Source organism: Rhinoderma darwinii, chromosome 2, assembly GCF_050947455.1.
Source record: "Rhinoderma darwinii isolate aRhiDar2 chromosome 2, aRhiDar2.hap1, whole genome shotgun sequence".
Lineage (NCBI taxonomy): Eukaryota > Metazoa > Chordata > Amphibia > Anura > Rhinodermatidae > Rhinoderma > Rhinoderma darwinii.
Genome location: NC_134688.1, coordinates 374,314,206 through 374,328,717, shown reverse-complemented (window position 1 = coordinate 374,328,717; position 14,512 = coordinate 374,314,206). Strand labels below are relative to the sequence as shown.

The 14,512-nt window shown below is 41.6% G+C and overlaps 1 protein-coding gene across 1 annotated transcript in view; it reads left to right on the top strand.

Moving 5' to 3' along the window:
• The window catches only part of CD53 (CD53 molecule), a 51,977-nt gene extending 38,620 nt beyond the window's left edge, over nucleotides 1-13,357 (top strand). The window contains exons 3-8 of the mRNA XM_075850740.1: nucleotides 3,903-4,091; nucleotides 5,511-5,585; nucleotides 8,056-8,151; nucleotides 9,293-9,397; nucleotides 10,476-10,559; nucleotides 13,176-13,357. Coding sequence (XP_075706855.1) covers nucleotides 3,903-4,091; nucleotides 5,511-5,585; nucleotides 8,056-8,151; nucleotides 9,293-9,397; nucleotides 10,476-10,559; nucleotides 13,176-13,247 — 621 coding nt within the window. The 3' untranslated portion in view covers nucleotides 13,248-13,357. The remainder of the gene's footprint in view (nucleotides 1-3,902; nucleotides 4,092-5,510; nucleotides 5,586-8,055; nucleotides 8,152-9,292; nucleotides 9,398-10,475; nucleotides 10,560-13,175) is intronic.
• The last annotated feature ends 1,155 nt before the right edge of the window (nucleotides 13,358-14,512 follow it).

The following is a 14,512-nucleotide window of genomic DNA, read 5'->3' as shown; positions in this document are numbered from 1 at the left end:
ATGGGTGGCATTATACTGTGGGGGAAGCTATGGGGGGCATTATGCTATGGGGGCTGCTATGGGGGGTCCTTATATTGTGGGGGCAGCAATGGGGGCAACACACTGTGGGCACAGCTATAGGTGGCATTATACTGTGGGGGCAGCTATGGTGGGCATTATACTATATGGGGCAGCCATGGGTGGCATTATGCTGTGGGGCAGCTAAGGGGGGTATTATACTGTGTGGGGCATTATATGGTGGGGACAGCTATGGAGGCATTATACTGTGTAGGGTGCAGCTATAAAGAGCATTATACTGTATGGGGCAGCTATGAGGGGCATTATACTGTGTGGGGCATTATACTGTGGGGACACTATGGGGCATTATACTGGGTAGGGAAGGGGGGCTGATATGGTGGCTGCTATAGGAGCATTTTACTATATGAGGGGCATTATACTATGGGGGCATTATACTCTATGTGGGCATTAACTGTGGGGACAGCTATGGGGGGCATTATACTGTGGGAACAGCTATGGGGGGCATTATACTGTGGGGGCAGCTATCAGGGGCATTATACGGTGGGGGCAGCTATGGGGGGCATTATACCATGTGGGGGCAGCTATGGGGGACATTATACTGTGGGGACAGCTATGGGGGGCATTATACTGTATGGTGCATTATACCGTGGGGCAGCTATGGGTGACATTATACTGTAGGAGCAGCTATGGGGGCATTATGCTGTGGGGGCAGCTATGGGGGTCATTATACCGTGGGGGTAGCTATAGGGGCAATATACTGTGGGGACAGCTATGGGTGGCATTATACTGTGGGGGCAGCTATGGGGGCATTATACTGTATGCGGCAGCGATGAGGGGGCATTATATTGTGTGGGGCATTATACGGTGGGGCAGCTATGGGTGGCATTATACTGTGGGAACAGCTATGGGGGCATTATGCTGTGGGGGCAATTATGGGTGGCATTATACTGTGGGGGCAGCTATGGGGGCATTATACTGTATGGGGCATTATACCGTGGGGGCAGCTATGGGTGGCATTATACTGTGGGAACAGCTATGGGGGCATTATGCTGTGGGGGTGTCTGGTCCGTATTTCACACCGAATAACCACCTCTGTAAATTTGTAAGCTGAAGGCATTCCTGGAAAGAAGTAAACCAGCCAAATATGTTTGGTACACAGCTTCCCTCTGTCAGCCAGGAGGAAGACTGAAAACTTTTTATTCAGAACAAAGAAACACAGAAAGAGACACATGCCTCCTCCCCAGAGATGTGGGAGTGCCCAAGCCCCCACCAGTTTCTCAGCTGTAACTTCTCAGACTCACTCTTCTTGCATTCCAGGGGGCGGTGTCTTCCATAGGTGTGTCCGACATGAACAAAGAACTTGTTATATATATCAGTATATTACACAAAGAACTGAAATGTTTATACATATGTGTGAGGATAATATTTTTCAAACAATATACATAGTAATGATCCCTGACAGGGGCAGCTATGGGGGTCATTATACTGTGGGGGCAATATACTGTGGGGACAGCTATGGGTGGCATTATACTGTATGCGGCAGCGATGAGAGGGCATTATATTGTGTGGGGCATTATATGGTGGGGCAGCTATGGGTGGCATTATACTGTGGGACAGCTATGGGTGGCATTATGCTGTGGGGCAGCTATGGGGAGCATTATACTGTGTGGGGTGCAGCCATGAAGAGCATTATACTGTATGGGGCAGCTATGAGAGGAATAATACTGCGTGGGGCATTATACTGTGGGGGCTGTTATGGGGGCAATATACTGTGTGGGGGCAGCTATGGGGAGCATTATACTGTGGAGGTCAGCTATGGGTGGCATTATACTGTGGGGGTAGCTATGGGGGGCATTATACTGTATGGGTCAGCTATGGGGGTACTATGCTGCATGGGCAATTTGTTTGGGCATTATACTGCATGGGGCATCTGTGTGGGCATTATACTGTATGGGGGCATCTGTATGGGCATTATACTGTATGGGGCATTTGTGTGGGCATTATACTGTATGGGGCAGCTATGCAGGCATTATACTGTGTGGGAGGCACTATGGGAGCATGATACTCTGTGGGCTGAACGGGTGTGTGTGGGCGGTGATTGGGTGGGATTAGAGGTGTGGCTTAAAAGAAAAAACAGTGCCACTGCGCGCAGCATCGATTGTCCCTTTGTGATTCTTCAAAGTATAGCTCTGTCTACAGGGGTGACTGTATAGCACGGTCTACAGGGGAGGCTGTATAGCACTGTATGGGGAGGCTGTATAGCCCTGTCTACAGGGGGGGGGCAGTATAGCACTGTATGGGGAGGATGAATAGCCTTGTCTACAGGGTGGGCTGTATAGCACGGTCTATAGGGGTCAGTATAGAACTGTCCACAGGGGGCTTTATAGCACTGTCTACGGGGCGGGCTGTATAGCACTGTCTACAGGGGGGGGGGCTGTATGGCAATATTTACAGGGGGGCACGGCACTATCTACAAGGGTGGGCTGCGTGTGTGGCACCCAGGGGAGGGGGGCCCAGTGGTCCTTATGGCTGTGTCTTGTTAGAGAAAATACCGAAATACCATGAAACATGCAATAAAAATGTGTTTATTAACTGGCATTAAGTGGCATCATGGGATATACATAACACTATAATAATAGGGGCATACATACAAAATAGACATAGCTGTCAGAAATACCAACACAAACACTGCCTGCAATGTAGTTCATTGGTTAAACACCTTCAATATCATAAGCAATTATGGTGGGTTCATCTTTTTTTTCCACTTGATAATTGTAGTGAGTCGGAGCTCCTTTTTAATACCTGTTGAAACCTCTGCTATTAATGTTGTTTTATGATATACTCAGCCGAAATTATTTCCTATGTATTTGTGGCTGTCACTGCTGGTCCATTCCAGATAACTCCACCACTGGATGTAGTGCGGCCAGATAACGACGGTATAGATAGATAACACGATAATGTCAGTCTTTCTTCTTCCACTCACTCCTACATTCCTATGGGTATAGAGCTTACACATCCACATTATTATTCTAATAATCATTGTAAAATTTTAGTAGCTTTATATATGTATATATAATGAAAATATTTCATTATCAAGTCAATTTATTTTCCTTTTTTACTGTTTTTCTCTGTAATAATAGAAAATAAGCAATGAAAACAGAGCAAAAAATACCTGGTCCAATATTTTAAAAGTAATCTGCCGATATTGATGGGGGTGCGATCACAAGAGCAATTTTCCATGCACAGTGCCACACCAGTCCAGCCAACTCAGCCCCATTTAATTGAACCTATACTTATTCCTTGGATAAAAGTTGCACTGTGTAGGGAAGAATTAGATCAATAAGTTACTGATATGCTACCGACATTCTGTCACTTTCTTAGGTGAGGAAACCTCTTTAAGTGCAAACTATTTTTTTTTTCCAATGGAAGTCAGTTGCAGTCATATACAGGCATATGGTGCCATATGAATGGGGCATACATTTGGCGGCACTTTTTAAATGTTCTAGTCAAACGGAATGCCCGAATGCATTATGAACCTATCCTAAGAAAGTAGACAATCCACTTATGGACCCTTGAATATTTGTCAACAGATAGAGTTTTTATGTGATAACTACTTGGCTGTATAATTCTTGATGAGGTTACTAAATCCATTTGTGATATTATAATTGTGTCATATCCAAACATGCTGTTAATACATGGAAGTTACAAATTGCTGATTTGTTTATACATCCATTATGGTATTCTGTAGTATGGTATTTTCATTTCTTTTAATTCGATTTTCAATATCGATAGTATTGGATAGTTTATGTTTTTATTTTCCGGAAATGTTAAGACTCATTCATGTAGTTTGAACATATTCTGATACTGTTCAATTATTTTTGCAGGCCACTGGATGTGCCGTAATAGCCATTGGAATCTATTTTGTTGTTCACAATGCTTATGGGACCCTACTTCCCAATAACCCCTCTATAACAATTGGCAACGTGCTGATTTTGTTTGGCTGCATTATTATGGTATTTGGATTCCTAGGATGTATGGGAGCAATTAAAGAAAATAAATGCTTACTACTTACTGTGAGTACTTGTGTTACTTATTATTAGTATTTCTGAAATTAATAAAATATTAATAAGACATGCAGAAAATTTGATAAAAACTCTGAACTCAGATTTTTTGATGATTGCTACGTACAAGTTTGTGTTTGATTATATAACTATGTCTGTTTTGCAGCCTGCATATAAAGAGATCTGTATACATAGATGCAGCTATGATAGGAAACCCTGCCTCATAATCAACAACAATGCCTGAGCCTGAGATCTGGTGTTAGGGTCCAATTCAAGTCTTTTAAAACTTCTGCTGCCCAGTCTACTTATAGTTTCTAGATGTCCACTTGATTCGTGGATAAGTCTCTTTAAAGGGGTTATGCCGGGACCAAAAAGCATTAGCACTGTACTCACTGCAGTATGTGAGTACACTCGCTAGTATACATTCCAGCCCCGCGTCGCGCTGATTCTGAGATTTTCATAACGCTGCCGCAGGACCGGAAGTCTAGTTGCACAGACTTCTTTTATGACGATGCAACTCTTTATCATGGGTTTGAGCCCGCTGTTCTCCATGTACAAGTGGAAGAAGTTGTACAGCAAGTACATGGAGAACAGTGGGGTCGGTTATGTGACGAAGAGTCGTATTGTCATCAAAGAAGGTTGTGAAACTAGACTTCAGGTCTCCCGGCAGCACTATAAAAATCTATGAAAATTTCAGAATCAGCGCGACAGGGGACCGGAATGTATATTAGCGAGTGTACTCACATACTGCAGTGAGTACACTGTTAATAATTTTTGGTCCCAATTTATACAAATGCATACCCATAGCTATATATGATCTTCATACAAATAAAGCAAAGATCAGGCTGTCATTTATCATGACTTATAATGATTATTTCTGATTGTACATAGTGCTGCAGGAAAGCTAACTGCATTATTTTGGCAAAGCAGGACCTTGTGTCCGTATCCACAACACTTTTGTGTGTAAGATGACGGGGATGCGGCAAGGTGATGTCACTCAGCCAATTAGCTGAGCCAAACAGGGGTTATCCGGGATGTGACATTTTGTTATTAGGGGCTGCAAATGAACTAAATAAACCAAAAAAGCAATACTTACCAATCCTGGCCCCCGGTGATCCAGCGCTGCCGCTCCGGCGGCACTCCCGATGGCTGTCTACACGCATGTAGCAACCAATCTAAGGGCTCAGCAGGGCTCACCGGGGATGAATCATATTTCTGGCATAATGCCAGAAATACATTTGTCCGCTGAGCCCTATTATTAGCTACAGCAGTCATATTCTACTTGCATGTAAACAACCACCTGGACTGCCGCCGGAGCGACATGGGGCCCTGGGTGATGTATGTATTGGGTAATAGAAATAGTCTTTTATTTTGCCTACATTTGCTTGTCCTTTCACTGTTGAAGAATAACTTTATTTCTATGTATCTTAGTTCTTTATTTTGCTCCTGCTCATTCTGTTGATAGAAGTTGCACTGGCCATTATACTCTTCGTCTTTGAAAAAGAGGTAAGCGATATGATATAAAATATCATGTAACATACAACTACCCACATTTACCCCCAAACATTTACCAATTTCTTTTTGAAAGCAGGTAGAAATAGTGTGCGTTGGAGCTTAAAATCAATATGGTAGTTATAATCTTTGGTGTCTTCTTATACAGGTGTATTCCTTTTAATCACTAGTAATTAGAAGAAACATTTTCAGTTTGGGATTAACTGCTTAAAAAGTCAGAACATTGTAAAAATAATAACTCCAGGGGGCAGTGTAAAGGGACATACCCCAGGTCAGTCTCACATAGAATGCCCCTCATTCTTTTTCACGCTGTGGACTTCTAGTGGTAGGTACGCACAAAGTTATTAGGCAGTCAAACTGGGACACTTATTCCTGGCATATGTTCACACCATAAAATCCCCTATATCCAGAGACCGTGCTTGTTTACCACTTACTTCACATTTTTTGCAGGAGAAAATACTCATTCCCACCTCCCTTTGTGCTAACATTGTGGGGCCTATGGAGCAGAGGAGCCTTGGGCAGGTGTACATTAACCCTAGGGTAGAGCAAGAGGCCAACTTGAGTTAGGTCCGTTTACTGTGCTCCATAGCAGCTGCCTGAGCTGCCTATATGATATTCATAAACCCTTTTATAGTGGGTTGTGAATTAAAAATAGGCACCTTTTACACCACGCTTTTTCATGTGCTATTAAAAACATTTTTTGGCAAAACAACATATAGGAACAGATTTTTGACTCAACCCATTGTTCTTTTTAGCATATGTTTTTGTGTTGTATGTCAAGAATACCTTTTTAAGCCTATCCAATAGCATAGGGCTTTACAATAAGAAAAACTGACACAATAATAATGCCCGGGCACACAGGGCCCATGAGGTTCAACATAAAGTAAGGCAAATCATAATCTTTTCTTAGCTTATTTGTGAAAGAAACCATTTCTCATTGCTGTAGATAATAGCAACAGCACAGTTTCCAATGCAATAAATCATAAATATAAACTTGTATAGAAGATGGATGGACCCTCATAATAATAGAGTCTGGTGGGCTCAATATATCCTAATCTGACACTGCATTTCTGGCATACTTGTTGCACACGTTTGGCCACCTTTACATTTCTATTTTTATATAATATTTATTAGAAAAATTATTTTACATACATTCTCTCTCAGTTCACATACATGTGAATAGAAAAAACCTAGATTGAAAAGGAAAAAGGAGGAAAAAAACATCCCGCTCAATACTTCATTCGTAATGTTTACCATACACTGACAGCTAAGATGTCCAAAGCTCATTTTGGCTTGCATTCAAATTCAGCTGCTCTATATACCATAGTTCTGATCTTTCATATAAATTCACAAAGGGGCCTAAGGGCCCTTTGACACGGGCCAATGATCTGGTAAACGAGCGTTTATATGAACACTTGTTCACGATCATTGCCCTGTGTAAGCAGGGCAATGATCAGCCGATGAACGAGCAAATGCTCATTCAACGGCTGGTTGTATCATTTTTGCAGCAGAAAAGATTGTCGTTGTCGGCAGCATACCTCCCTGTGTAAACAGCGATATGTGCTGCTGACATGATGGATATGCATGCGGACGAGTGATCGTAGTATCGATCGCTCGTCTCCCTACAATACTGATCATAGCACCTTGTGAAAGGAGCACATGAGCGCCGATTAACAAGCTGTCTCGTTGATTGGTGCTTGTTGTTATGGCCAAAGTTGGCCGGTATAAAAGATACCTTAGTGACTACAGTAGATGTGATGGACTTGACATGCAGTAAAAAATTTGTGTAAATTTACCAGCTTTTCCATTAATGACGATTCAGACAACACTGATAATAGTGGCAATGCCGTCGTTTTTCTGCACACCGGCTTTCTTACCTGTCCCTGAAAGTTGCAGGGGACTTTGTCTGGACAAGATGGCAATTGACTACATGAAAGGCATGATACATCAGAGCATTGGAGATTTAAGTAGGGGTGAAAAACAAGTTTATCTTGTGGAATTGAAGAAAAAGTGATTACAGTAATTATGAAGAATGAACTATTTCATTATAACAACACCATTATTGATAAATAGCTGTACACATTTGCTTGCCTCTATGCACATCTGTTGGTATACACATATATCCAATGACTTTATATACATGTTAATAGTTCAACTGTTTTTGGTCAACAAATAGCCTAAATGATTAAACATTTTCAAGCGGATTGTTCAAGGCTTTGATCTTGGCTTTTTCTCAGAGGCCTTAAATCTACTGGGCATCAATAAATGTATGTATCACCCCCCCCCCCACCTTTATGTGCCATTTATAATAATAGTGTATTGTCCAATGGGATACAAAATGCACTGGAGCCTGGGTACTACTGCAACCTCTTCATCCCTTATTCTTATTCCGTAGTTATTTCCCCTGAAATTACTTTATTTCCGCCTGCCTTCATGTTCTCATTATTAATGTTTTCTATTTCAGATAGATCCGTATGTAACAAATCAACTAAAAATAAGTTTTGACAGTCGTAGAGAAGGAAAAGATAATTCAACAATGTGGGATGATTTACAGAGCAGTGTGAGTATGCAATATTATTATACAAAAACAACCCCATTCAAATGTGGGGAACAGACTTTTAGTCACAGAAATTTCAGCAACAAATCTGTCGCGTGTGAAAATACCCTAAGGCATACCTGTCGTTTCAGGTGACATGTCAGAATAATCTGTCATGTGTGTTCATTAGGAATAACACTATTTCTGGCCATTATATGACATGTATATGGCATTTTTCACCAGTTTTCCCCTCTGTATGCTCTCTCTCTAATAATCAGTTTTCCCTGAGTTGGCGGAGACTAGGTGCTAGAATGTCTCCCATACACTGCACACAGAGAACAGAGAAGATCCTGCTCTCCCATCTCTCTGTAGCAAATCCTCAGAAGTAGCAGCATGGAGGACATTAGACAGTAATACTGAGCAGGGTAGCTTTTTATCGAATAATGGGGGAGATAGAACACTGACTAGAAGCTGCAGCAGCATCTCTGTGCCTCTGTCTCCCTCCAGTAGCTCTCCCCCTCCCCTCTCCATAGACTTATATGGGCAGCATGTAACCTGATCTAAATGATTAGTGAAGGAGGAAGAGGGGAAGGGAGAATATAGAGAAGTGGCTGATAAGTGGAGGAGGCATTTTTTTTCTAATAAGATGTATTACAAAGTTTCTTATATTCACTTATACTATTGATCCATGCAAAGTTTGTTGAAAGGACAGTGACTATGTAAGTCATCTCCAACCTGTGGCTCTCCAGCTGTTGCAAAACTACCACTCTCAGCATGCTAGGAGATGTAGATTTGCAACAGCTAGGTTGCCACATGTTGTAGACCGCTGTTTTAAGGCATGCTGCGGTTTGTTAAAGTGTAGCTAAACGTTTGACAAATTTCTGACATGTCAGTGTCAGAATGTGTATTTGCCAATGTGTATATTTGGAGTAAAGAAATACATGAAGTAGAAAATTGAGTGGGAGTATTTTGTCGACTGACAAACAAGGTAAACATTTTTACTACACTGCTATCTACAGATGTCCTCTAAGAATAATACTCTAGTCTAGTACATCACTTGTAGTACAATTTAAGTACAAGATAATAACATTTATAGCTGTGCTGAAATATTAATGTAGCTAAAACCCACAATAACATTTATGAACTTAAATTATTCTTTCCTTAGTTCAAATGCTGCGGAATCAATGGTTCATCAGACTGGAATGATCAAATTCCCAAATCCTGTTGCAAAGCAAATGAGGAGTGCAATAAGGAAACTGCATTTAAAAAGGTAAGAAAAAAAATATTTGCCAATTTTTTTTTTTAAACAGGTAGACATTATGTGGAGGAAAATCCATAATGAACAGTAAATGGCTGTGCCCATGGGTGGGATGATGGGTAGGCAGAGTTGGCAGTTGTCTAGGGTACCAATGGGGGAAGAATGCAAGGAATTAATGGAGAAAGGCGTTACAAAGAAAAGTTAAATGAATGATTTTCAATCTGACTGCTGAACTTCAGCTACCGAGAGTGGTGGGCCGCATTCTGAAACCACCGTCTCGGGCACTAACAGAGATTGTCCAACACCTGCCTGTGTCAGAGTCAAAATGTTACGGATCATACTGAAATAATTTGCATCTTGAGCTTTTTTTTTTAAAAAGGGTAATTGTTGTTCTCATTTTACTCTATTTAATATTTTTCACCAATTAACTAGCGTTAACGGGATATGAACAATGAGCGGCTAATTACTCCCTCTAGTGGTAGCTCTTCACAAGCCACTCTAGCACATAAAAGATCCTACAGTATACACCACTTTTCATCAAGGAACCCCAACCTGTCATGGATTTCCCATAGAAAAAACAAATGAGCTAATTATTGACTCGTTGAAACAAATTAAAGCACGTGCATTTAAGCCTTTAGGAACACAGCCATTTTTGTTTTTTTCATCTTCCCCATTTAAGAGCCATCACGGTTTTATTTTTCTGTCTACATAGTTGTATAAGGTCTTGTTTTTAGTGGGACAAGTTGTATTTTTTTATGCCACCACTTAATGTACCATATCATTTATTGAGAAACTTTTTTAACACCTGCAGGTGTCGGCTATGTAAAACAGCCGGCACCTGCTGTGTACAATGAGGACTCAACTCGTGAGCCCCACCATATTGTAAAAAGGCGCAGCCGCCGTACATGTAAGGGGAAGGTTTAAAGTCAAAGATAAAAATCATCACAAAGACACACCAGATAGGGCGTGTGCTACTATTAAATAAAATAGCCCTAAAAAAAAACAAACCTCTGGAATGTTAATTTTACTTTTTCTATGCTGTCATTTATCTAAATTGTAGACTGAAAAATATTCTTATTTTCTTCTACAGGGATGCTCTGAATCTTTCAGATCATGGTTTGAAAACAATTTCCTTTATGTCGGAATAGCTATCATCTGTACTTCTATTATAGAGGTAAGCAATCCTTAGTATCGGTATGTGTAAGGGCGGGTTCACATAGTTTAGCTGGATTATTTTTTTATACTTCTCTTCTATGGATCCAAAGCTTGTTCTGGCTAAACAGAAAACCATGTGCAGTAAATACACCTGGGGGGAGAGAGAGTATCAGTAGAGCAATATACAAATGGTATACATAGGGTGCATGATCTGTTGATCCCTATGAATTTTGTTGTCTAAAAGGGATTGTCCGGACATGTTTTATTGATGGCCCATCCTTAGAATAGGTCATCAATATCAGATCAGTGGGGGGGGTGGGGGGGTCTGACACCCTCTCTGATGAGCTGATTGATGAGGCAACGGCATTTGTCGCCGCGGCCTTTTCACAGTTTACAAGCACAGCATTGTAAACATTCACATTCAAGTGATTGGGACTGAGCTTCAATCCCAGGCACAGCCGCTATCGATGTGTACGGCGCTGTGCCTGGTAAACACTAAAGAGGCCATGGTGACGAATGCCGTGGCCCCTTCAGTCCGCTGATCGGCAGAGGTGCCAGGAGTCGGACCCCCACCAAAATGAAATTGATGACCTATCCTAAGGATAGGCCACCAATAAAAAAATGTCTGGACAACCCCTTTAAAACAACGTCAGGTTGGACCTGTCAGAAATCTATGATAAATGAGTAACGATTGACACCACTCTGAATGCCCTTCTACTTTTTTGAAAAACATTGATATTTGTTGGAAAAGGTGAAGCAGGGGCTTCATCAATACTGCATTCCCTTCATACACTATACTCCATGTATTTACAGGGGAAACCTGGTGAACCCACATTACTTTCGCATTGCATTATTTTCTAGTGGGTCTAGTGGGTCCAAAACACAGCAGAGGTCCTGGCTTTACCTTAAAATATCTGCAATGTGTGAATGAGACCTAAATCTGGCCTTAAGGGTACAATATATATTATAAAATATTCGGAAAGCAGGCTGAACAAGGTAGAGAAAGGAACAATAGGATTAAGGTGATAATCTATAGCATAAGAGAAAGGTTTTAACCCCTTCCTTAAATACACACTATATATTTATGGCGCTGTCGGGAAGTGCGTACCACAAACTGCCATAAACCCCGTTAATCATTGAATTCAGGTGTTTCATTCAGTCCCATTGCCACAGATGTATTCCCTCCATGATATTCCACGATCTGTGAGTGTTATTATTTCAAAGTGGAAGCATTTAGGAACTACAGCAACCACGTAAAGTAAGGGTATGTTCACACGCTTAACAAAAAACGTCTGAAAATACGGAGCCGTTTTCAAAGGAAAACAGCTCCTGATTTTCAGATGTTTTTTGAGCAACTCACGTTTTTCACGGCCGTTTTTGGAGCTGTTTTCAATAGAGTCTATGAAAAACGCCTCCAAAAACGTCCCAAGAAGTGTCCTGCACTTCTTTTGACGAGCCGTTATTTTACGCGCCGTATTTTGACAGTGACGCGTAAAATAAAGGCTCGTGGGAACAGAACATCGTAATTCCCATTGAAAGCAATGAGCAGATGTTTGTAGGCGTATTAGGGGTGTTTTTTCAGGCGTAATTTGACGCGTAAAATGCCCGAATTACGTCTGAAAACAGTGCGTGTGAACATACCCTTACAGAGCGGGGTCGCTGAGTGCTCCATGACATTTTGGACAATTGTATGTTTCCAACTTTGTGGGAACAGTTTGGGGAAGGTGATTTTCTGTTCCAGCATGACTGTGCCCGAGTGCACAAAGCAGGGTCCATAAGCATGGTTGGGTGAGCTTGGTGTGGAAGAACTTGACTCGCCCGCACAGAGGCCTGATCTCAACTACATTGAACACCTTTGGGATGAACTAGATTGGAGATTGCGAGCTAGGCCCTCGCGTCCAACATCGGTGTCTGACATCACAAATGCTCTTCTGGATGAATGGAAAAAAATTCCCACAGACACAATCCAAAATCTTGTAGAGAAGGGGGGAAACTTTTAGCTGCCGGGAGGGGGGGGGGGGCGGTCTAACTCCATATTAACGCCTATGGATTTAGAATTGGATGTCATAAAGCCTTCTGTAGGTGTAATGTGTAGGTATCCCAATACTTTTGTCCATATAATGTATCTCAAAGGTCACTCAGCATCATCAGCATTTCGGCAGCCACATCAGGTAGTGCTAAGGTTGGCAGCTGTGTCATTGTTGTGGTATACATTTGCACCAGAATCACATAAGTAGTAGTATCATCAGGATACTGGTAGCAATGCTAACAGCGGCGGGTTGAGGTGGCCATGGAAGTTACCATCACAAGCATGTCAGATTATTGAAATTAAAGGCTCTGTTCACAGTGTTTTTTTTCTGTAGGTGGTTCCGTCACTTTTGACAGCTAGAATATCGCACCATGCAGCGCTATTCTTGCCATCAAAACAAGGTAACCTCTACAGAACCCTGATAAACCCCATTAAGAGTTACTAAGGTCTGTTGGACACCATTTGGATCCATTCTACAATGGACCATGCACAGTGTCATGGCTTCCGTTATGAACTCATGTCATAACACTAGTGTGAACATAGCCCTACTGTTTATTTGTTTAATGGAAAATACTGTTGCATGAATATGTCTGTTTTACTTTGCAGGTCCTAGGAATGTCTTTCGCCTTGACATTATACTGCCATATTTCCAGAAGCAGTGGTTCATTTATGAAATAGAGAAAGAAAGACCAAGCTCTATTTGATCATCAGATTTGCATTGTCTGGTTCTAGTCTAAATCATAACAAAACAAAAAAAAGTGAAGTAAAAAAGGAACCTACAACTGTAACTTTTTGAATTGCTAAGACATTCATTTTTTTGGGCTGGACTAAAAGTCAAGTAAATACCTTCTTTTGGCAACGGCAACAATAAATTGACATCAATGTAATGAAGGCCATGATATCAGGGCTTTGAAATTTAGTTGTAGGCTGCAATATTATAAATCTTTAGCAACACAATTCCCATCTTTTACTGCAGGGCAATTTATAGCATCCCAAGAAAAGGAGTTTAAGACATTGACATGTATATTTACATAGAATAGTTGCACTGAATATGCCGGACTGTACTGCTAGGGTATGTCTAAACGTAGCGTAAACACTGCTGATTTTTCGCAATGTATTTCATTGCAGAAAATCCGCAGCCTAATACAGTAGAGGCAGAGTGGATGAGATTTTAACAAAATCTCAACCACAGGCTGCGTAAAAAGTGGAAAAACGTAAACATTTACCAGCAGTGCAGTTTTTTAATCTGCAGCATGTCAATTTATGCTTTGGAATCGCTGCTTTTCTGTTGCAAGTTTTTCCACTTGAATTCAATGGGGAGGTAAAACCTGCAACAAATAGCAGATTTTTGCAGCGGAAAAGCTGCAATTCCGACGTAAAAGTCGCAACTCCGAAAAAAAAAAACGGTTATACTTATCCAGAGCCATATGCTTCTCTGTCCAGGCCGGCCTCCTGGGATGACGTTTCATCTTATGCGACTGCTGCAGTCACATGGGCTGCAGCATCATCACAGGAGGCTAGACTGCACGTAGGAAAGCGACGCCATGACTACGGCCCAGGGTAAGTAAAAGGTTTTTTTTACCGCTGTTTTCTGCAGCGGACATTCAGGCCGAAAAACAGCACCATGATTTGGTGTGGTTTTTCGGCCATAATTCCCTGTGGGTTCCAGTACGGATATGCTGTGTACTTTTACGCAGCGTATCCACCCCTTGTGAACATAGCCTTATAGTTATTCTTGAATATTCACTTTTGTTGTGTTTGCTAACTCATGTATTGGTCAGGCTCTGTTCACACTATCGACTTTTCTCAGAAAGCTGATGTACCACTGTACGGACTCGATAGAAAGTCTATGGGCCCGTACACTGCTGCATCGGCTGTCTGAAATAAGCTGATCAGAAACCACATGGCTCAGTACTCACCCGAGCGCTTCTGCCACTTTGTTT